The 25,070-nt window shown below is 40.6% G+C and overlaps 1 protein-coding gene across 1 annotated transcript in view; it reads left to right on the top strand.

The window, feature by feature from the left end:
* The window catches only part of ANTXR1 (ANTXR cell adhesion molecule 1), a 297,188-nt gene that overhangs the window by 98,001 nt on the left and 174,117 nt on the right, over window positions 1-25,070 (top strand). The window contains exons 5-8 of the mRNA XM_077469472.1: window positions 1,950-1,983; window positions 9,501-9,580; window positions 11,024-11,092; window positions 13,862-13,942. Coding sequence (XP_077325598.1) covers window positions 1,950-1,983; window positions 9,501-9,580; window positions 11,024-11,092; window positions 13,862-13,942 — 264 coding nt within the window. The remainder of the gene's footprint in view (window positions 1-1,949; window positions 1,984-9,500; window positions 9,581-11,023; window positions 11,093-13,861; window positions 13,943-25,070) is intronic.

Genomic DNA, 25,070 nt, shown 5'->3' with positions numbered 1-25,070 from the left:
TGAAGTAAACACCCTGGAAGTGTGTCAACTGGACAGTATTCATCAAATGAATTCTGATCTTCCCAAGTAGTGTATTCCTAGGTCACTCTCTTGCTCCCCTTCCGACATAAATATGAAAACATGCCCTGTGCCAGTAGTTTGTGGTTATATTACCACTGAGTGAAAAGATGGCTTAAAGTAGAACTATAGCAAAAGAGTGAGGGAGGATTAAAACCCTGGCAGACTTTTTTGGCCATCTGTGTACCTTTGCGGACCTTTCCCTTCACTTCCTGTTCCATAACCAAACAGAAAGTCAGAGAAAATCCCTGCGAATTCCTTGGGGACCCCCAGGTCACCAGATTTAGTGTCCCCATTGGAATATTTCCCCTTTATTACTTTTCTGGGGACAGCCCCAAACGTGAGATTTTCTTTTACTCTCACTTTAAATGATAATGGTAAACAGGAGAAATAGAGAGGGTGAATCTCCTTAATGGGGTCACAGACAGCAATAAAAACTGACACATTTTCTAATCCCTCGCCAATCTATATAAAAAAAAAAGTTTTTCCTTTAGTTATACTTGAAGGTGTCAGGTTATACCTGCATGTTCAACCCCCTTCCAGAGTCCATGAGCACCTTCAGAGACCTGAGTGATAAGGACATTTCATAAAGTTGCTGCCTTTTTCATATCTCTATTACTACAGTGCAAAAAAGAAAAAGAAATTAAAGTGGTTGTAAACTCTCCCCCACCACTTTGTGCCATGTAAATCAACATAAAAAAACCCTAATGAACACTGCTGTAGATATCTCCTTAATTGCTTAGTATTGTTGTAATCCTTTTTGTTCTTTAGAATGACATCACCAAGATCTCCCCTGATTTACGGCACACTCTCTATGTGCTTATCGATCTGTTATCAGGACGTCCTACGGCACACAACTGAAATCCCAGGAGGCTGCAGAATCATTCAGAGCTTCCTCCTACACACCATGTGACCTCACATGCAGTGTAAACCTGGCCATTACTGCAGTCTTATCAGCTGAAGCTGATAAGACTGACAAAGGCAAGCATTAGACAATCGGCACAAGTAAATACTATGAAATAAAACAAGTCAGCTATGAACAGGGAAGCAGGGTTGCCATATTAACGTTGGATTGAGAAGGAGGCTTGGTTAACAGTACAGGAAATGCTCAATGTAAGGGCGGAAATACACTCCATTGTGGACTCAGAAAACAATACTTAAGATGGCGATGCCTTACCCCTGGAAACAAGTTTTTTAAAGTTTCTTTAAACAGTAAGTACGGTAATATGCGATTTGGGCTGGATTACAGTGGCTATAGTTTGATAATTACTTATTATAATGGACTAAATGAAAAGAAGCATCAGAGATCTGTAATTGGACCCTGTAGAGACCAGGTGGATAAATGTAACAAGACCTGCATAGCATTTCACATAATTTAAAAGCTTATTTGCCATGTGATAAAGAGATAGAAAGGTAAAACGATTTGTAATCCATAGAAGCTACTCAGATTTCACTTTACTGAGGTTACATTTGTAAACTCTTGGAGTGGAGCACCTGATGTCCAAAAAAAGTCTCACTTGATGATTTTTATAGTTGTTTATTGAAGATAAAAGTATACAAGTAGAGCCAATGCATTTTAGAGGAATTTCCTTCTTCAGGGTTGTATTTCATAGAGAATGGTTATACTCATAGAGAGTTAAATATATTCGATCAGTGGCTCTGAGGTATGCCAATGTTGTTGAGCAGGGATAGCCTTGAGACATTTGTGAATGGTTCATTATGATTGATTGCAATTGGCTATTCAGTAAGGCAATTTCCTTTTTCCTGATCTGCTATGATTTACAGTTTTTAGCACAAACTGATTGACTTCCACTGCTTTATTAAACATGTTTAGCTATCCAATTAACTTTATGCTTGCTAAAATCATCCTTTTTTTCATTTAATTTGTCCAGGCCAGTGAACAAATCTATCATGAGAATCACAAAGGTATGTAAAACTGTGTCGCCATGGGTGGACATTAATGCATACTGTAATAATCAATATTTAAGGCATGCATATCACCTATAATTATCACACATAACTTATTGCATTATAACAGTGTGTACAAAGCAAGATATTGGCAATTCTCGATCTGCCAACAAAACAATATTTTTGTGCTCTGTCCTGTCAATAAATGGAGCATAGAAAATGTTTAATGGTAACTGCTTGTTTTTAGAAATGCTAACTCCCAGAATGTCACCCTAATCGGCAGACAAGCATATAGCAATCAGGGTCAGAGGAAAGGTAGATCTCCTGATCAGCAATTTAATTCTAGATCCGTAACGTTGAAAATACTGAAGCTGTTGGTTAAATACTAGAGCAAGCTATTACAAGCAGGAAGTTGAGAATGGCAGCTTTCACATACAGCATGTTCTTAGCGAACCGGTAAAGGGTCTGTATACAGTACAGACAGGCTTAAAGCGGAGGTCCACCCTAAAGTGGACCTTCCGCTCATTGGAAACCCCCCCCCTCCGGCGCCACAATTGGCACCTTTCAGGGGGAGGGGGGTGCAGGTACCTGTACAGTACAGGTATCTGCACCCACTTCCGGCGTAGATTCTGCAGAAGCTATGCCCCTTTCCGCAGAATCTACACCCCTTTCCGAAGGTCCCCCGCTGCCTGCTGGGAAACACATGGATCCCAGAGACAGCGGGGACCATCCTTATTGCGCAGCGCGACTCGCGCATGCGCAGTAGGGAACCGGGAAATTAAGCCGAAAGGCTCCACTTCCTGATTCCCATACCCAAGATGGCGGCGGCAGCACCCGAGAGACGATCGAGAGATCGGCTTCGGGTGCCGACATCGCGGGCGCGCTGGGCGGGTAAGTGTCATTATTTTAAAAGTCAGCAGCTGCAGTATTTGTAGCTGCTGGCTTTTAAAAAAAAAAAAAAACGGCGGACTTCCGCTTTAAGTTACCCTTCCCCAGACCTTCTGGACAGGCTAAATGGACTTTGATGCCCTTATTTGTTTTGTTTTTTAAGTGTCACTAAACCTAGTAATATGAAAATAGTTCATCTGCCTCCCCCACAGTGTCCACAGCTTATAAATCTTCTTTTTACATTAAAATACTCCCACTATATACATTTTTGGCTGATCTGTATACCACGGTCAGTGCTAAACTGCACAGTTTCTCCAGTGCTAAGAGTTCAGGAAGGTGGAGATTTCCACTGCAGCCTGTATACACGCCCATGTGCATAGAGGATAAAACAGCCTTGTTACACAATGCAGAGGATCAACCCCTTAAGTTCCACAGTGAGTATAACAAGCATTCCATGCTTCATATACAAACTGATTTAGTAACACTTTAAAGAGCCCTTTAGCATTTCAACAGCAAATCACTGTAACCACTAAAGCAACTAACGTAGCATTGCTCATTTTTATTTTGCTGCTGAGTGGTTCAAATTAGGTTCCAGAGGTGGGGGCAAATTGATTCACACATTCCTATTGTCCAAATTAACACATGAAGTAAGCATAAAAGAAGTAAAAAATCTGCGCTTAGTAAAAATGAATAAGTCAGCAGCTGAACACTATAACCAGGACACTGGGCACAACGAAAATAAAAGAAATAAAGTGCAGCGCTTGGCCACTAAATATGAATGTGGCTTAATAAAAATAAAACAAACAAAACTGTGAAATCAAAATATAAATGTTGTGAAAAAACATTAATATAAATATTGTGAAAAACATTAATCTAAGATACTTCTGAAACTCAGGTGTCCAATAGAATCAAAAATATTTATGAAACTCAAGTGTCCAATAGAATCAAAAACGAACTGTGAATCCAAATGATCATAAATAAATTGATGCAGCAAAATAATATAAATAATGTCCCATGTGAATATGAAGCAAAGGTAACTAATCTTGTTTGTTCAAAAACAATAATAATACTTGACCACGTGGACCCTTCACCTCTATAGATCGGTAATAAATGGAGGCTTACCAGATCCCCAGTGACCCCTTGTTAAAGGAGGTCAAACTGCGCAGATTCGATCACAGATCACATAGACGTCTCGATACAGGATGCCGGAAAATGACCCAATCATTAGGATGTGACGTGATCTTCCAATCCGCACGGATCCTCTCACAGGCCTCAAAACGACGTATCACCAAAAAAAACAAAATGCGCCAGATCGTGTAATACAGTTTGAACAGAATTTATTTCAACCAACTACTTGAGCGCTTAAAATGACTCCACCGAGTCACACAAAAATACAAATAACGTTTAAAAACGAACAGATTGCTAGCAAAATAAAAGTGCGAACGCAGATGCACAATGGGTGTAAGCGTGGCTACCTGACGATCGTTTCGTCAAAGGTCTGACGTCATCAGGGGTACGCCCACACCATTGTGCCAAACCCTTTTATAGCCTAATGGTAAGGAAAGGAGCCATGCCATAGGTTAAAACGAACGCCCTTTCACGGGCTTAGTAAACTAACCACCGGAAGTGTTAAGCATTTGAACGGGGTCAAAACCCCAAAATAATCACGTTGGCAAAATGGCCGTATAACAATACGGACCAATCGTGATCTTTAAGTATTAAAGTCTCCATTTATAAAAAACTTAAATTTTTTTTATTTATTTTTTTTAGAAAATTAAATAAAAATAAATAAAAAACAGAAAATAAAAATGCAGGTGAACATGAGTACCGCCACCTAGTGATTAAAAAATAGTAAAAAAAATGACTCCAATTACACAGTAGTTAAATGACTGCTCCAGCTGCCCATCATTACCAATAGTCTTTACAAAATAACCTTGTAAAAAAATATAAAAAATGTTAACAATTTTTTCAATAATGAGGTACAGCTGACATTCCAGAAAGGTATAATACCAAATTCTATACAGCATATTCATCAAAGTACAGGCATTTTATATCGCCAATCAGCATTTGATAAAGATGACCACTGGAATGGGCCAAGGAGAGGGACATCAACCATTATTAATAAAACAGTTGATGTCCCACTCAACATTAAGTCCCCCAGGAATATGTGTACTAGACATGTGCATTCGTTTTCGTCCGAATGCATTTTCGTCCGAATTTCAGCTTTTTTCGTTTTCGTTTTGACAAACGATAACGAAAGCACAAAATCCGAAAAACGAAAGATCCGACATAAATAAATGCTTTATTTTCGTTTTCATTGTTACAACAGTTCGATATAGAATAGGAGATTCGACATGACTCTGACAACAATCTGTGTCTATAGAACCTGTGGTCGAATGTGCTTAACCTTACCTCTATTAGACCAAGATTATATAGAGAAAATATTCGACAGAGAAAAAAGATTTGACAGAGAGAAAAGATTCTGCAAGTTACTGTCCTAAAAAGTGTTTGGGGACCCGGGTCCTGCCCCAGGGGACATGTATCAATGCAAAAAAAAGTTTTAAAAACGGCTGTTTTTTCGGGAGCAGTGATTTTAATAATGATTAAAGTGAAACAATAAAAGTGTAATATTCCTTTAAATTTCGTAGGGGGGGGGGTTGTCTATAGTATGCCTGTGAAGGGGCGCATGTTTCCCGTGCTTAGAATTGTCCCTGCACAAAGTGTCATTTATGCAGGAAAAAAAGTCCTTTAAAATCACTCGCAGCTATTATGAATTGTCGGCTCCGTAATACAGAGAACACTCATTGAAAGTCATTGATAAAAAAAAAAAAAAAAAAATAAAAAAAAAAGCGTGGGGGTCCCCCAGCGTGGGGGTCCCCCAAATTCAATTACCAGGCCCTTCAGGTCTGGTATGGATATTAAGGGGAACCCTGCCTCAAATTTAAGAAAAAATTTGACGTGGGGTTCCCCCTAAATATCCATAACCAGACCCTTCAGGTCTGGTATGGATATTAAGGGGAACCCCGCATCAAATTAAAAAAAAAATTGACGTGGGGTTCCCCCTAAAAATCCATACCAGACCCTTTATCCGAGCACGCATCCTGAACCGTACCAGGCCACATGCCCTCAACATTGGGAGGATGCTTTGGGGGTCTGTGACCCCTCAAAGCACCTTGTCCCCATGTTGATGAGGACAAGGGCCTCATCCCCACAACCCTGGCCGGTTGGCCCACAACCCTGACCCCCAGATCCCGGCCCCCCCCCTGTTTGAAATGGTAAGGGGGTACAAAAGTACCCCTATCATTTCACAAAGAAAGTGTAAAAAATGGTTAAATAAAACAAACACACTTTTGAAAAATTCCTTTATTAAAAATAAAAAAATAAAAAAAAGATTCCAGCGGTGGTAATCCACTCTTGCTATCCAGCGACGGACGGTCATCTCTCCAGCGATGTCTCATGTCATCCAGCGCAGCGAATACATCCTTCTTCTGTCTCCTCCACAGAGACACTGCAGGCATTCCGGCGGGTGACGTTTCTTATATACGGAGGGCGGGGCCACCCGTCACCTGACCCCGTCCCCCTCTGACGCAAGGGGAAACCCGGGGTTCCCTGTGACGTAGGGGTGACCCGCACCCCTCTGATGTAACACAGGCAGGTTTCCGTTACATCAGAGGGGGGCGGGGTCACCCATACGTCTCGGGGTCCCCTTGTTAAAGGGGGCTTCCAGATTCTGATAAGACCCCCGCCCGCAGACCTCCACAACCACCGGCCAGGGTTGTGGGGATGAGGCCCTTGTCCTCATCAACATGGGGACAAGGTGCTTTGAGGGGTCACGGACTCTCGTCCCCCCCTCTTTTCCTGCGGCCTGCCAGGTTGCGTGCTCGGATAAAGGGTCTGGTATGGATTTTTAGGGGGAACCCCACGTCAATTTTTTTTTAAATTTGACACGGGGTTCCCCTTAATATCCATACCAGACCTGAAGGGTCTGGTTATGGATATTTAGGGGGAACCCCACGTCAATTTTTTTCTTAAATTTGAGGCAGGGTTCCCCTTAATATCCATACCAGACCTGAAGGGCCTGGTAATTGAATTTGGGGGACCCCCACGCTTTTTTATTTATTTATTTATTTATTTTTTTATCAATGACGTTCAATGAGTGTTCTCTGTATTACGGAGCCGACAATTCATAATAGCTGCGAGTGATTTTAAAGGACTTTTTTTCCTGCATAAATGACACTTTGTGCTGGGACAGTTCTAAGCACGGGAAACATGCGCCCCTTCACAGGCACACTATAGACAACCCCCCCCTACGAAATTTAAAGGAATATTACACTTTTATTGTTTCACTTTAATCATTATTAAAATAACTGCTCCCGAAAAAATGGCCGTTTTTAAAACTTTTTTTTGCATTGATACATGTCCCCTGGGGCAGGACCCCGGGTCCCCAAACACTTTTTAGGACAGTAACTTGCAAATTAGCCTTTAAAATTAGCACTTTAGATTTTGAACGTTGGAGTCCCATAGACTTTAATAGGGTTCTAAAGTATGCTATATAGTTAGCTCCGTCGAATCTTCTTTATACATTCGACAGACACCATAAGCCTTCCAAGACAGATTCGACCGTAATTCATGTGGATTTTCAGACGAATGCAATTTTTGAACGAAAAACGAAATAAATAACAACGAATTTCGGGAGTAACTAAATAAATGAAGTTTTCGGACGAAAACGAAATTCCAAAACGAAATATTTTACTCTGCACATGTCTAATGTGTACCCAATTTGTATATCCAATTAGTTTCGGCTCTTGAGATAGTGCGCTTAGCATTACTACCACGCCAATGAGGCACATATTTTTCAATAGCTAGAAAAGTGGTGCCCCTTGGGTCACGATTATGTTTCAAGTCATAATGTTTGCTCACATTATGCTTATCAAAACCCTTGCAAATATTAGTTATGTGCTCACCCAGACATACATGTAACATACGAACTGTGCGTCCCACATATTCTAAGCCGCATGGACACCTAAGGAGGTACACAACACACTTGGTGGAACATGTAATGAAAGTTTGAATGGGATATGTGAGCCCCGTGCCATGCGAGGTGAATTCCGTGAATCTTCTCCCCCATAATGTGTTAAGCCTACAGGCTCTACACTTTCCACACGGAAAAAAACCTTTTAAATCGCCAAAAAAGGTGGGTCTCTTGGGGGGGTCTGGGACATTAGGAGCAATCATGTTCCTCAGACTGGTGGCACCCCTAAATATAACATTTAGTCTATCTGATAACAAGGGACCTAGGACACGATCATTCTTTATAACTGGCCAATATTTTTTTATAATCCTTTTAATGGCCCAGTGCTGACTGGAAAAAGTTGTAATAAAAGCTAGATCATAATTATCTACACTTTCAGTCTTTGGTTGTTTGTCAGCTAATAGTGATTGACGATCCCTCTTCCCAACCTCAACAATAATGGAGTCAAGAGAATCACTATCATATCCCTTGGTCACAAATCTATTTTTGAGAATTGACGCCTCCTTGAAGAAATCATCAGGAACGGTACAATTGCGCTTAAGGCGCAAAAATTGTCCCTTCGGTACGGCTGACAACCATGATTTATGATGGCAAGAATCCAGAGGGATGTAGCTATTCCTGTCAGTCTTTTTGAAAAACGTGGTGGTGACTATTTTATTTTCCACAATAGAAATTTTTAAATCCAAAAATTGGATGTCATTAGGGCTTAATACATGACTAAGGACTATGCCTCGATCATTACTGTTCAGATGGGATAGAAAAAGTCCTGCAGATGCACTGTCACCATCCCAAATGAACAGGATATCATCAATGAATCTTTTCCAGGCCACCAACTCTGGAGGCCTATTCCCCAAAACAGTATCCTCCTCCCATTTTGCCATAAAGAGGTTGGCCATACTGGGAGCAAATTTGGCTCCCATGGCCACCCCCTTTACCTGCAAAAAATGGGCTCCTTCATGCCAGAAATGATTATGCGTCATAGCAAAAAGAAGCAATTCTAAAATAAAATTACGCTGGGTAACTGAGATGGTATTATCCTGAACTAAAAAATGTTGTACTGCGTCGTAGCCCAGTTGGTGGGAGATAGCCGTATACAATGAGGCCACGAAGTAAACATGCCCGGTGTCCAATAAAATAACAATGAGTATAAAATTATCTGATATCGAGATTGGATCATTGAATGGCAAACCACAGTTTTTTCAATTTTTCAGCTTTTATTATTTTTTTTTAACTATGTGTTCCCTCATTGTAAGTGACAGATTAGCTTTATTTTGTTAACATTAACTATATTCTGTTAATATAATATCAGCTGAACTTTTAGAGTTGGCCATACACCAGTAGATCCAACAATTATCAAGAACTTGCTTTGTCAAACTGTGCCATACAAATGTATTGAATTATTAAATGGGGAAAATATCATATAGTATCATACAGTGGCTATGTGCCATAACATCTGTGGTGGTCATTCCAGTGAATCAACCCTCCAAGTTGTCCAGTTATTGTCAGTTTTTGTGTGTGGGTGCTTTCATGCATTAGCATTATTTGAATGAAAGTAATTGAATGTAAACCTATTACATACTCTTAATTATTAACAACTTGTCTGTTTCCCTTCTAGGTTTCAGGACAGCGAGTGTGATCATTGCCCTGACCGATGGGGAGCTGCACGAGGACCTGCTTTATTATGCAGAGCGAGAGGTAGCAATCAAATGCTGCAAATAACTGAAAACATAAAGCCAAAATATTGTATATCCGTAACAAAGAGCATTAGAGCCAATAAGAGAATACGTTAACGCCACGTGTATTTAAACCCAAAATTAAAATGATCATATATTGCAACAAACCAGTCCTTCCTTGCATATGGTAGCGGCATTCGTTTTCAGTTTTCAGTACCTTTGTCCAAGTACAAGTACACTTACAAATACACCTGTTAAACTTTTTGGAAAACGTATGTCCTTTAAAATTCCTGTGGACTGAACTGAAATCTCTAACAATGCTATCAGCTTTCCAAGCTATCTTCTCTGAACTACAAAGCAACACCCATCTATGTGTTGAAGATGAAGAGAGGGGCAGTGTGTGTGCAGTCCAAATCAGCAGAGTAGCCTGGGGTGACAATGCTGTTCCTCCATAGATACAGAACAGTGAGTAATCATTGTCAGCCTAGAACAGGACGTGTGTTACGGGCAGGATGCCCATAACAAATATAAAGCAAACATGAATACAGTCATTACATCTAAGAACTGGTAAGCTGCAATACATTACATTTTTATTTGAGAAAAGCTTTACTATAATGCAACTTGAGGCATATACTAATGTGGTCATCAGTAACACTACTACTGATGACCACATTTTATAGAAACATTGTTAACAATGGCTTATCTGAGATAAGACTTTTCCGATTACTAGGGGTGAAAAACGACATGGTTCTTCTACATTTGGCCATGTATAAGTGAACAGGAAGACCTTTCACTACCCTCATTTACTGAGATTATACTATCTGCCTTATCAATAGTAAAACTTTGAGATTTGTTGATAATCACATTGCCACTCCAGGCAATAATCTCAGTATTTGCCAGTCTCATTAGCAAAAAATAACTGTCACTTTTCAAAAAATAATATAAAAAAATAAGCCTATAGTCAGATGTAATACTTTCCAATCATTTTAATGCATATACCTAACTTGCCAATTTTGGTGATCACGATGGGTCCTCTGGTGATACATACTATATGGACTGGGTCTTGAAAAAATTGTGAATGTTATTATGAACAGCTTACCCAAGTTTTAGTTAAACTACAGCAATGCTAAATCATTAACGACCTCACTGCCAAACATTTACTCTGTTGTCAAAGATAAAGGGAGAATATATTTTTGCCTGATAGGAAAGGCCAGCAACAGGATCCTTACTTCAGATCCCTACTGTCAGCTGTTATATGACTATACTGTAACCAGGAGCCCTTAGTTTCATCAGACAGAATATGGGCCTCATCTAATATGGCACAACACAACCAGATTCTCCATTGCTACAGTCAATAATACACTTAATGTTTACAGTTATAGCTGTGATCTGTTATTATGTTCATGCAATTCATTTGTATATATAGTTTTTTATGTCAATATTGAATTTTCTATATCCCTTTTAGGCTAACAGGTCTCGCGACTTGGGAGCTCAAGTTTATTGTGTAGGAGTGAAAGACTTCAATGAGACACAGGTAATATGTTTATTGCATTGAAAAAAATCAGAAATAGATAAACTTTATATCCATTGAAATTTATATTATTATTACAGAAATTATGTTATGTTATGATATCACACATTTATTAAAGTAGGACTATAGGCAAAACTTTTTTTTCATTTTTGGTGGAGCAAAGGAGGGTTACAACCAATGTCAGATTTTTTTCCGCCATCTATGTTGCATTGTAAAGATTTCCCTTCACTTCCTGTCCCATATCCAAACAGGAAGTGAGAGCAAATCCCTGCAAAATAAATGGCATTCCTTGGGGACCACCAGGTGACCTGAACTAGTGTGCTTATTGGAAGATTTCCCCTCTATTACTTTTCTGGGACAACCCAAAATTTGGGATTTTCTTTTACTTTCATTTTCAATGAAACAGGACAAATAGAGAGGGTGAATCTCCCTAACGAGGGTACAGACAGCAATAAAAACTGACAAACACTCTAAGGCCGCGTACACACGCGGGGACTGTTCGCCCAACTTTGTCCGCTGAACAGTGTTTCGGCGGACAGTCCGCTCGTGTGTGGGCTTTCAGCGGACAGTTTCAGCGAACAGTCCGCTGAACAAGGTTTTTCGGAAATTCCGAAAAACTGTCCGCTGAAACTTTGTTTCAGCGAACAGTCCCCTCGTGTGTAGGCTTGTTCGTCAAACTAAGTTCCGCGCATGCTCAGAAAGGATTTACACGCCGAAAGTTATAATGCAGTGTATAGGACGTTGTATTTTCCGTCCCGTCGTACGTGCCGTTCACGTCATCGCGCACGGTTTCAGCAAACTGTTCGTTCCTCGTGTGTGGGCAAGTCCGTCCGTGCTAATTTTGAGCGGACTGTTTGCTGAAACTGTTTGACAGACAAAGTTGGGCGAACAGTCCCCGCGTGTGTACGCGGCCTAAGCCATCTCCACACTACCACAAACAAAAAAAGTTTTGCCTTTAGTTATACTTTAACCACTTCCAGCCCAAGGCCATCATATGACATCTCTGACTTTCAGTGGGAATATCTGAATGATGCCTGCAGCTACAGGCATCAGTCAGATATCCTCGTTTTCAGCCGGCAATTCTGTGCACCATAAGAATGATCATAGTGGCAGTTACACCATCCGGTGCTTCTGTGGGCTCTCCTGTGCCATCAGGGACTCGGAGAAAGAATCGGCCACCGCCGGATGACAACCATTGAGATTTCCGGTGGCCAGATGCTCACAAGTAATCTTTATGACTGTCGGATGCCCGGGCATGGCGTTATGATGTCACGTCTGGGCCGGGATTGTAAACAAAGCTGCGATCGTGGCTGGTAAGCATGAGATCGTGATTTTTTTTTTTGATCTCATGCTTTCCAGCCTGGAGGAGAGATGTGGGGTCTTATTGAACCCGCATCTCTCCATAAAGAGGATCTGTCACGCACCATTCCTATTACAAGAGATGTTTACATTCCTTGTAATAGGAATAAAAGTGATACAAAAATTTTTAAAAGAGAAAGTGTAAAATTAAAAAAAAAAAAGTTAAATAAACAATAATAATATATATTTTTTTTAAACTACCCTGACCCCGGTAGCTCACACTCAGAAGCGAACGCACACGTAAGTCCTGTCCACATATGTAAATGCTGTTCAAACTACACATGTGAGGTATCATCACGTGCGTTAGAGTACAAGCAACAATTCTAGATCTCCTCTGTAACTCTAAACTGGTAACCTGTAAAAAAATGTAAAGCATCCCCTATGGAGATTTTTAAGTACCGAAGTTTGACGCCATTCCATGAGCGTGCACAGTTTTAAAGCATGACATGTTGGGTATCTATTTACTCAGCGTAACATCATCTTTCACATTATACAAGAAAATTTGGCTAACTTACTGTTTTGTTATTTTTAATTCATGAAACAGTTTTTTCCACAAAAAAAAATGCATTTGAAAATTGTTGCGCAAATACTGTGCTAAATGAAAAGTTGCAATGACCACCATTTTATTCCCTAGGGTGTATGCTAATATATATATATATATATATATATATATATATATATATATATATATATATATATATATATATATATATATTATATATTGTTAGGGGTTCCGAGTAATTTTCTAGCAAAAACAATTATGATTTTTACATGTCGGAGAAGAGTGCCAGAATAGGCCCGATATGGAAGTGGCTAAGATCATTTATTAACTATATATATTGATATATATTTATTTTTATGCCTAATGTGGGAATTCCCTCTCAGTCTCTGGGACACATCCCAGGTCCCTGGAAAGCTGTGGGACTGCTCAGTGTAGTGTGGCTTGTGCATGCGCAGTGAGAAGCTGGCTGTGAAGCCGCAAGCAGTCACAGCCGGCTTTCCAAAGCAAACATGCCGGTGCCCAAACATGCCGGCTTATCAAAGCAAGCATCCCAAAAATGGCCAAATAATCAGCTTTGGTAGGACAGGGCTGGATCCCTGCACAGGTAAGTGTTCTGATATTAAAAGTCAGCATCTACAGTATTTATAGCTGCTGACTTTTCATTTTTGACTTCTAGGACGAAGAACCACTTTAACATCATATACTGTATATCTACGTGACTTTTCTACTATCTGTGTTACATAGTAGGTTCATGTTATTAGAACTGATGTTTATTATTAAAAAGCTATCTAGACTGCATTAGAGGCCTGGACTAGAAAAAACATGATTATACAAAATATTTTGTTGCTACAATTGGATTCTTTGTCTGTTGTAACATTCTTTCTTACTTTTTTTCTTCCCCGGGGACTCAGCTGGCACGAATAGCTGACAGCAGAGACCACGTCTTCCCTGTAAATGGGGGCTTCGAAGCACTTCATGATATCATCGGCTCAGTAAGTACTATCTAGTCTTTGCTAACACTTAGAGAAAGTAGATGAATGATTTTTTAATCTCCCTTGTCCTTTCGTAAGAACAGATGGATCTGACAAAATGGTCAAATAATTATAATATTCAATTACATACTGTTCATTCATGTCCTTATGCATTATCTTGAAACAGTACATGGTTATAAATGAACTGTTGTGCATACTCATCTATATGCAACCTGGGCTCTATCACTGGGTTCAAAACAGCATTTGTTACAATCAAATTTTGAGGTTCAACAACTTGTCGGCCATAGGATGTCGATGGATGACCCTCAATCTGCAGTGGTTATAACAGGAGCCTCTGGTCCATATGGGGGGGTAGGGGCACAATCCCCCTAGTTTGCATGTGGGTGCAAACTAGGTTTCTTTGAGTTTTTTTATGTTTTTTTAAAGCCACACGATTAGAGCCTGAGGCTCTAATTGGCTTGAAAAAGCTTGGGCTTGAGTCGCTATGGGAATGTTTGACCATTCTTCCAGAAGTGCATTTGTTGGTCAGACACTGATGTTGTACGAGAAGACTTGGCTCACAGTCTCGGCTCTAATTCATTCCATAGATGTTCTATTGGGTTGAGGTCAGGACTCTGTGCAATCCAAGCAAGTTCCTCCACCCCAAACTCGCTCATCCATGTCTTTATGAGCCCTGCTTTATGCACTGGTGTGCAGTCATGTTGGAACAGGAAGGGGCCATCCCCAAACTGTTCCCACAAAGTTGGGAGCATGAAATTGTCCAAAATGTCTTGGTATGCTGAAGTCTTAAGAGTTCTCTTCACTGGAACTAAGGAGCCAAGCCCAATCCCTGAAAACCAACCCCACACCATAATCCCCCCTCCACCAAATGATTTGAACCAGTGCACAAACCAAGGTCCATAAAGACATGGATGAGCGAGTCTGGAGTGGAGGAACTTGACTGGCCTGCACAGGGTCCTGACCTCAACCTGACAGAGCACCTTTGGGATGAATTAGAGCAGCGACTGCGAGCCAGGCCTTCTCGTCCACATCAGTGCCTGACCTCACAAATGCGCTTCTTGAAGAATGGTCAAACATTCCCATAGACAAACACCTAAACCATTTGAACAGCCTTCCCAGAAGAGTTGAAGCTGTTATAGCTGCAAAGGGTGGGCCAACTTAATATTGAACCCTACAGACTAAGACTGGCATGCCAATAAATTTCATGTGTGTGTAAAGGCAGGCGTCCAAATACTTTTGGTAATAAAATGTATGTTTTGCAATGGACAAGTATGATGCAGAACAAGGGGGAGAGCTACTAAACACTAGAAGAATTTTGAACGGAAATTTGTTTGAAAATTCTTGGGAAAATTTGTATGAAAATACTCAAAACATTTGAATATAATTTAAAAGTAGTTCAAGATTGTGTTTGCTTTTAACATTCTGGAATGAATAGACTTTACTAGTTATTTCCTTTGGAATTTTAAAGAAATTAAATGCAAAACTTCCCAAATTAGATGAAATTTCAAGATAAAAGAAAGTTAGAGATAAAGTGAAAGCCATGGAAAGGCCAATAGAGGCAGTCTATGGAAATGGAACAATCTGCGCATGTATTAAACAAGATGGAAAATGTCCAGATGAGAAAGAGATTAAAGATTCAAGCTTGATGAGAGATGCAGGGATGTATGCTAACAGATCATATACATATCACCACTGCAACAGAAATGTCCATATTACTCTATCTAAAGGTTAGGAAATAACCCTAAAAAATTGCAGTCCCAGGAAATATAATTAAAGTCTCAGGAAATATAATTAAAGTTGCATTTGTGTGTCAGCGATGAACTTTGAAGGAAGCCCTTCTGTTTTATACATGACCCTGGCACATGATCTCATGACTGGGTCACATTGCCTATTCAGCCTCAGTTATTTGGTGTATGTATTCTAAACTCAACTTAAAGAGGAAGTAAACCCTGATGAGTTTACTTCCTCTTTCATTCCCTGCAAAGGCAAAGCATAATGGACTACTATGCATCGCATAGTAGCCCATTATGTGTCACTTACCTGACACAGGAGCCAGCGAAGTCACCGCTGTCCCCTGTAGTCCGGCGCATCCATCTTCTCGGTGGGGTCTCGCAGCTCCGCCGCTGTCATTCGTTGAAGCCGCGGTGACGTCACTCCCACGCATGCGCACGGGAGCCGAGACGCGTGGCATTGCGCGGCATCTTCATCATCGACGATGCCACGCTCAGTGCGCCTGCGTGCCGCTGTCTGCCCATCTTCGGGCAAATATCTCCTAAATATAGGTTTGGGAGATATTTCTTGGACCTACAGGTAAGCCTTAATCTAGGCTTACCTGTAGGTCAAAGTGGTTTGTAAGGGTTTACAACCACTTTAAAGGAGTCAGGCAGGAGTATTTTTATCTTAATGCATTCTATGCGTTAAGATAAAAAACCTTCTGTGTGTAGCAGCCTCCCCAGCACCCCCTAATTGCCTCCCTGACCTCCTTCTCTCTCCAGCAATGTCCACAATCCCTTCAGCAATCCAGTACACTCCTTCATATTGGCTAAACAGAGCGGCGGCACTATTGGCTACTGCGGCTGTCAATCAACGTCAGTCAGCCAATCAGGGTAAGGGGAGGCAGAGCTCTGACTCAGTTTGGGTGACAAACTGTAACACGCTGCTGGCTGAGGAGCACTCATAGGAGAGAGGGACTTGGAGCAGCAAAGAGGGACCAGAGAAGAGGAGGATCTGGGTTGCTCTGTGCAAAACGAACTGCACAGAGGGAGTATAACATGTTTGTTATATTTATTTTTTTAAAGCGAGCCTTTACAATAACTTTAACACCATACCATGTGGTAAATATTAAAGGAGAAGTACAGTCAAAAGCTTGTTTGGCTGTACTTCTCCTGTGGTTCGTTTTGCACTCCTGTGACTTGGGCTAAAGCCCGCTGTCAGATGACGTCACAATGCTGGTCCAGGCTTCTGAAAGATTGCAGCCATATAGTCGGGATCCACCTACATGCCTAGACTTTCACCCAACTTATCCTCTCAGCAAGCCAGTGAGAGCCTGAACCAGCTGCTCCCGTCCCCTCCACAGCCCAGTGCTCCAGTGAGCATGGGAGTGGGGAGGAGCAGAGAGCCGCAGACTGACAGTTACCAGCTCTCTGCTCAGGGAGATGATGGGGGACAGATGAAGCATCCATCTAGGTAAGGATGATTAACAAAAAAAAAAAAAAAAAAACTATTCCCATACTTTTCTTGTAAGTAAACTTGTTGCTGCAGATCAGCAACAGCTAAAGAGTTGAAACTGTAAATTTTTCGAGTATGTAATATTCAGTTCTATTTTTCACACTTAGGGTTTAAAGACATAAATCACTCAAAAAAGATTTTTCAATGATGGTAGGCCATTCGTGAGTTGAATTAGTGGAGAGATTTTTCTGCAGTTATATGCGTATCTGTTCATTCTAAAAGAGCCATACCAAAAGTGTCAAACTTTTACAACTATGTTCTTTTTTTGATTATGTAGATTAAAGTGGTACTAAAGTCAATTTTTTTACCTTAGCGTATTCTCTGCATTAAGGTAAACTTCACCCCAAACTTGGTCCCCTGGACTGAAAAGATTGTTTCCATTACCTACTGTTCTTAGTTAAATTACTAGGGATAAGCACTGCCTAGGGGGCTAACAGGGAAATTGCCCCCACATGCACTGTATTTAAAAAAAAGCATGACTAGAAAGGAATCCTCCAAAACATGCATCATTTGTAAACACATATTATATCCCAAATATACCGTATATGTATAGTTTAGACTATTTTACAAGACGTTGTACAATAAATTCAACAGATTGTATTTGTGTAATTGTGTATTCTAAAGTGGTCAGTATTTGCTGATTGATTGCTGTAGGGTACTGCTCTTTACATATGCAAGATATGTCAGTTACAATGTGTCAGAATTTCTACTGAATATGAAGACGGCTATGCAAGACTAAGCATGACCATTTCACCTTTGTTTGATCATTATTATGCATTTAATAAGCATGACTGGATAATTATGAGATGCCAGGAATCTGTCCAGGGAGAAAGAGACTTAAAATTGACTTTAGAAAATTGCTTTAGAGTTGAATATTTAAGAAACCTTAAAAAAAACCCTGCTTTAATCCCATTTTGATTTGTAATATAATAGCAAACCGGCAGGATCTAAGAAAACAAAAGCTCATCAATTTCTCATATTGCAGCTTCCACCCCCTAGGCAAGTGCAGAGATTCCATGCAGATCCAGACATGTGGGTTCAGGCCCTGAGAAGCAGCAACTCACGTCATGGCAGACTCTCTCAGCAGTTAAAAATGTTTAAATTGAGTTACTGTGCTTCTTATCCATTACCTTTCTTTATACAATGAAATATACAATGAAATCAGAAGCTAGTGAAAGAGGATAGGACATCAACTTAAATAAACAAATCTTCTCAAAATGTGTTTACCATGTTGTATGTGTCATTTGAAACATGAAGGCAGCCATATTTGTTCATCACTAATCAGACTCTGCTTATATATTATTAAAGCAGTACAGATATGGTGCCTTGCTGAGCTGACCCCCTAACTGCAAGTCCACAGTACACTATCTGTAGTCTTGTTAAAGGGTATCTCCACTTTAGTGGGGAAAAAATAGCAAATAAAAAAAAATAATATAGCATATATAATTGTGACACAAGTCATATTGTAATTGAATGTTGTTAAAAATGACCTTTCCTTTATAATCTGCAGCTCTGTAATTTTCTGAAAAATGCAATATGGCTACCTGGTGGTGTTCTGTACACAGAATGTGTACAGAATGCCCCCAAAAACATGAGAACATATGAGAAATTATGCCCCCCAAGAAAATAATTTCCTGCTTGTGTGATTGGCTCACTGATTTTCCCAGAAGTCTGCCTAAGAGCCGTTCACACAGGGGCGACCTGGGATCCGACTTCAAGACGTCCCAAGTCATCCCAATCCACGCGATTGAGAAAATCAAAGGAAATGAGTGGAGCCGTCTTAATGTATACTACTGAAGTCGCTCCGACTTCAGAAAAGGTTCCTGTACAACTTCAATCCAACTTCTAGGCGACTTGTACCCATTGATTTCAATGGAAGTTGCCCCCAAGTCGGATACTCCGTTTTAACTGAAGCAACTTTCCAGGAAGTAAAAATTGTTTTCTAGGCAAACCCCTCCCTCCCACAGAGCTGATTATTTTGTGATTGGCCACTGGCAAAGTCCCCTGTCCTGGAGGAAATTTCAAGTTGCCTTGTAAGTTGCCTCAAGTTGCGCTGTGATTCATACTCAAGTCGTGTCCAAGTTGCCTCCCAAAGTCGTGTTGGAAGTCGTGTTGCCCCTGTGTGAACCGGCTCTAAGATACAAGCCAGATTTCAGGCCTCCCCTGCAACAAAAATTAAAGTTTTGGTACGATATTACCAAATAGGAAATCATGTCTAAAGGGATGCAGATCCTGCATTTTTCCTCATAGTGCCCTCTCGGTGGACTTTCCGACGGAAAATATGCATTTTGATCTTGTTGTCGGAAAATCCGAACGTGTGTGGGCTCCATCTGACTTTTTCCATCGGAATTTCCAACACACAAAGTTTGAGAGCAGGATCTAAAATTTTCTGACAACAAAATCTGATTGTTTAAATTCCAATCGTGTGTAGACAATTCCAACAGACAAAGTGCCACGCAAGCTCAGAATAAATTACGAGATGAAAGCTATTGGCTACTGCCCTCTTTATAGTCTCGTCGTACGTGGTGTACGTCACATCGTTCTGAACGATCAGATTTTACGACAACTTTGTGCGACCCTGTGTATGCAAGACAAGTTTGGGCCAAAATCCGTCGGAAAAAATCTGACGGATTTTGTCATAGGAATGTCCGACCGTGTGTACAGGGCATTAGAGCCCTGCAGCTGAACCACTGATTGATAATTTAAAAAAAACACTTCCATTAGATTTACTTTCCCTCATGGACAGAGACACACACACAGGGATTTCTTCAGAATAACAAAAAGTAGGAATCTGTAACAAAGTTTCTTAAAATCCTTACACTGTACATAGATCACCCAGAGGGGAATGTTTTTTCTTGACAAAAGTGGAGTTACTCTTTAAACATTCACAATGATCCTTGTAGCCAGAGGTCATATGATATTTGCCTAGGTATTGGGTCACAGGATAAAGGTTGATTATTTTTGCATGAAATTGATCAAAATAACTAGATTATATATTACTAACATGTGTCTCATTGATTCAAGTAATGTGTGACTTGAAATAATACATACACTGAACACTACCAGTACCCTTTTGGGCTGTGAAAGGAAAAATCACAAAACTGTGCTGATAAAACACCTTATAAGAACTGTCTGGATGAGTAAATGTGTCTCTTAAAAGAAGTAATGGCGCTGGGAAGTAGACAGGGCTACAATTATAACTCCCGCTTGCACCGTATTTTCAGGAAGTTAAAATCTGGAACTTGGAAAGATTCTTTTTTCCAGGAGAATTTTTTTTTTCCTGTGGTCTGCAGATTAACAGAAATAAGAGCATACTCTTTCATTACGGCATTTGGCACCTAGTTAAAAGCTGGGGAAGGCTTCTTTGGATGGACTTGAAGGAGATGAAATTCAGAAATCCTTATTGCCTGTTTTTTGTGAGCAAAATAAAATGTGAAAATATTGTCTATATTACTTATTTTCCATTTTTGGTATAAGTAGTAGGCATATAGAGCTTTTTTCCATATAGAGGCAGTTTTGGAACATCTTCAAAAATTTGGAGGCTGACATTGCTGATCCTTTAAAAAACGTAATTCCGTGGCTGTCTTTGCCTTGAATATTGGTGAGACACACTACCCCTAAACAAGAATGCAACAAAAAAGTTGTTCTGCCTTAGAGGAATGTGTTAAAATCACTGGGTCAACATGGCGGCCAATTACCTAGCAGTTTTCAAATAATTGTCCAGAAAGGGCAGCCTCTGTATTTCTCAGTACAGTACATTGTGGCCTTCTCAAAAATTACATTAAGTTAAAAACTACAATTTAAAAAAAAATGCATTTGAAGGGGATTCTTTTTTTATAGATTGTTTGTTTTTTGTTTTTTTCCATTCAGAACTCGAAAAAAAAAATAGATGTTGTGCATTTTACTTATATATTATATTCAGAAGTAAAACCATAAATATATATTGCACATGTACTATTTATAGCCAGCAGATGCAAATCTATTCTCAGTCTTTCAAGTGTTTACCAGGCCAACCTTAAAGAAGAAGTATGTTCTGCACTCCTGTGACCCATTTTCAGCAGACAGCAGGCTAAAGCCCACTGTTGGTTGACATCACCGATTCTGTCCAGGCTCGGGAAAGACCAGACCATATGGTCGGAATCCTCCCACATGCCTGGACCAACACACGGCGCATCCTCTCAGCCCTCACTGCAAAGCTGTTTCATTAGATATACAGATTTTTTTGTAACTAGGGAAAAAAGGAAAAACATTCTAATTCTAATATGTGTAAGCTTAAATAAAAAAATAAAATTGACTAAAAACTATTAAAGTTCATAGTAAACATATTTTGTAAAAAAGAGTACATCATATAGAGTATACCTGTAGCTGAGGACAGTAGGTATGAAGGCTGTACTGTTTTTAGAATTTACAGTATAATAGGGAATATGAAATGAGACAAAATCCTTCCTGTATATAATACTCAGGAAAAGACAGACAATTCTTAATAGAAATTGTCTTGCAATGCACAGCCGAGGCATACAAGTACTTACTAGTAGAAAGTACCTTTATTCCTTGGCTGCATAGTCAAGTAAAGCCTGGTACAAATGGGCTGGCTCAACAGAAGCCTGGTATCGGCTGGTTCAACAGAAGCCTGGTATCGGTTGTTTCAACAGAAGCCCGTGTTTACTGCAGCATGTCTGACAGAAGCCGGCTGTTTGGCATCCAATCTGAACTTGTAGCTTATGGCTGTGTTCTGGCAGGGTGACTGTGCTCCTATCAGAACACAATAGCTCAACGGGAAGATTGTTATACTAACATTGCAAAGTTGGTACAGCAAGCTCTTCCCAAGCTCCTCATTTTTTTTCAGCTGGCTGAAGTAAAAAAGTGTGTACCAGGCTTAAGTTACTACCCATACTCTGGACAGTAGCAAAACATTACACGACTGATGTATTGCTGACTTCCCAGCTGCCATGACCGTACCTGACTCTCACCTTATAAAAAAGACACAACCACTTTAGAATGGATTTAAATAGCCATAGTAGCCGTTTATTAACAAACACATTTTAACCAATACATCTTTTATCACATTCCGTGAAAATAAAACTTTACCCCGCTAATGTACAATGACTGACTCTTTTAAGTCCAGGTATTTTGGTGGCAAGCATGGTCTACCGACTCGACTGTTTCAAGCACCAGTTCCATTCTGTGGCCTCCAGCCGCAACTACACCGTATCAGGGATAATTAGTTACCACATTACCACCTGATACAGTCCCAATACCGACATCGCCTTACTGACGTCACTTATTCACAAGGTACCCCTTCCAAAGATGGGCCCCATCCATCATTCTCCACAGACAACTTTCACCATGCCCACCTTCAAAACCCTAAGACCCTTGCACACAGCTATGACTCCATCAGACCCCTGCGCCAAATGCCCTGCAATTAACGTACCTTACCTTTTGTCAAACGTCAATGGGGGGGGGGCAACCGAACGAAGGGTGAACAAACAACCGTAACATATAGGGGAGGGAGGGAGAGAAAAGTTTCTCCTTGTCTGTCCTGCTCTAACTGACTCTCAATCAACACCCACTTCTGCCTAAACTACTATTGACCACACCCTACCATATCTTGCTCCCCTCCAATCAGATAGGCCTTCCTACTCAGTTAAAACCCCATTTACAAATCTGCCTAACTACAGCCTATGCTGCAAACATAGTCATGTAGGCCCTCCTCTTAATGGTGGGCATCCAGGTCCAGGTCTGTTCTGTACAGTGTGATGCCGCGTACACACGAGCAGACTTTCCAGCAGAAAAGGTCAGACGGAACGATTCTGTCAGACATTCTGCTCATGTGTGGGCTTCAGCTGACTTTTTTTTCCAAAATTCTGACGGACCTAGAAATAGAACATGTTTCAAATCTTTCCGCCGGAACCAGCTCCTATCGAGAAAACCGTTCGTCTGTATGCTATTCCGACGGACCAAAAAGGACGCAAGGGCAGCTATTGGCTACTGGCTATTGAACTTCCTTTTTCTAGTCCCATCATATGTCATCGCGTTCTAGACGGTCGGACTTTGGTGTGATCGTGTGTAGGCAAGTCCGTATTTGGAGGAACTCCGTCAGAAATCTGTCGAAAAGTCCTTCGGAGTTCAGTCCAACGAGAAGTCCGCTCGTGTGTACGCGGCATGAGTGTTGTAAATACACTTACAAAATAACTTTCCTGTTTTGAAAAAAAATTCTATTAGGCTTCATTTGTACTCAACCACTCACAAAACATAACACTTCTGCCATTGAGGGTGCCATGTCTCTGAGGCCGCGTACACACGCGGGGACTGTTCGGCCAACTTTGTCCGCTGAACAGTGTTTCGGCGGACAGTCCGCCCGTGTGTGGGCGTTCAGCGGACAGTTTCAGCGAACAGTCCGCTGAACAAGGTTTTTCGGAATTTCCGAAAAACTGTCCGCTGAAACCTTGTTTCAGCGAACAGTTCCCTCGTGTGTAGGCTTGTTCGACAAACTAAGTTCCGCGCATGCTCAGAAAGGATTTACACGCCGAAAGTTATAATGCAGTGTATAGGACGTCGTATTTTTCGTCCCTTCGTACGTGCCGTTCACGTCATCGCGCACGGTTTCAGCAAACTGTTCGTACGTCGTGTGTGGCCATGTCCGTCCATGCTAATTTTGAGCGGACTGTTTGCCGAAACTGTTTGACGGACAAAGTTGGCCGAACAGTCCCCGCGTGTGTACGCGGCCTAACAGTCGAGCACACACAGTATTTAGGGATTGAAAAATAAGGGCTTCTGTATGATTTATTTTTTCATCAATATATCATAACTGAGCAAGTTTGGTCCAGGCAGAAAAAAACGAATTCTAAGGCTGAAATAGAAATGTTTCCTATTCTGTTCTATATACTGTGCCTTAACTGTCAGATTCATGGAGTGCAGAAGAGGGTATCATTTTCCTGTTAAAGGGAAGACCATATATATATATATTTTTTTTTTTTAATCATTACCCTTTTTTTTCCATTTGATCAGAGTGCTTATTTAATGATGCAGCACTATTTGTGATGAGACTCAATAGAAGTGGGTGAATATTGATTTTCAGCTTGCATATATCCTAAACCACTTATTTGGTGACAAGGTTCCAGGTGCATTCATCTTGGGTTGTGCTCCTTTTCTTTAGATGCACAATAAATTAGTGCAAGTCACTTTATTTATTTCTTTATTTGTAGTTATATTGCACTAGTTCATGGAGAATGGGATGAATTGTGAAGGGGACTCAGGATAAGTGAAGGTTTCTACGTAGAACACACATTCCTAAACTTTTGGGGTTTCTTCTCTCACAGGGCTGTACAGGCTTGAAACTTAGGGGTTGATTTATCAGAGGCAAAGTAGATTGTTTAGCTGTTTTAAATTTTCTTGTATAGTGAAATTACCTCTTGTTGCAAAGTGAACATTGTGTTTGCTTTTAGTAAATCAAAGTTTAAATGAGAATGAGAACCTAGAATGGGGCTCCTTAACAATAAATATTCTAGTAGTGTCCCAACCTTTATGTTTTAAGGCAAAACAGAATGGAAAGGTTCCTGAGTGTTCCATTCAACCAGTCACTCACCACTTCCATTGTCAGGGGCAGGCAGGTGCTATGCTTCCTATAGGACCAAAGTACAACATCCTTGGCAACCAGCATCTCCAATCTCAGGACTTAAGCCCCCATTCACACTATGCATGAGTGTAGCCAGGTAATTTAGAATCTTTCTTTCGGGTGCATTGTTGTGTGTTTTTGGCCCCATAGACGTTTAAATTGGAGTGCCAGAAAACTGTTCTTGTGGAAAAGATTGGTTGGCTTTGGAGCCAGCAAAAACTCTTCCATCAGAAAGTCAATAGTAGATATGACAAGGTCACATGCACTCCTGACTAGGCCATCAAA

The sequence above is a fragment of the Lithobates pipiens genome, unplaced genomic scaffold (genome assembly GCF_037356315.1).
Source record: "Lithobates pipiens isolate NorthernLeopardFrog02 unplaced genomic scaffold, aLitPip1_a1.2 Scaffold_8, whole genome shotgun sequence".
In the NCBI taxonomy this organism is placed as follows: Eukaryota; Metazoa; Chordata; class Amphibia; order Anura; family Ranidae; genus Lithobates; species Lithobates pipiens.
This window is presented reverse-complemented; position numbering and strand designations above follow the sequence as displayed.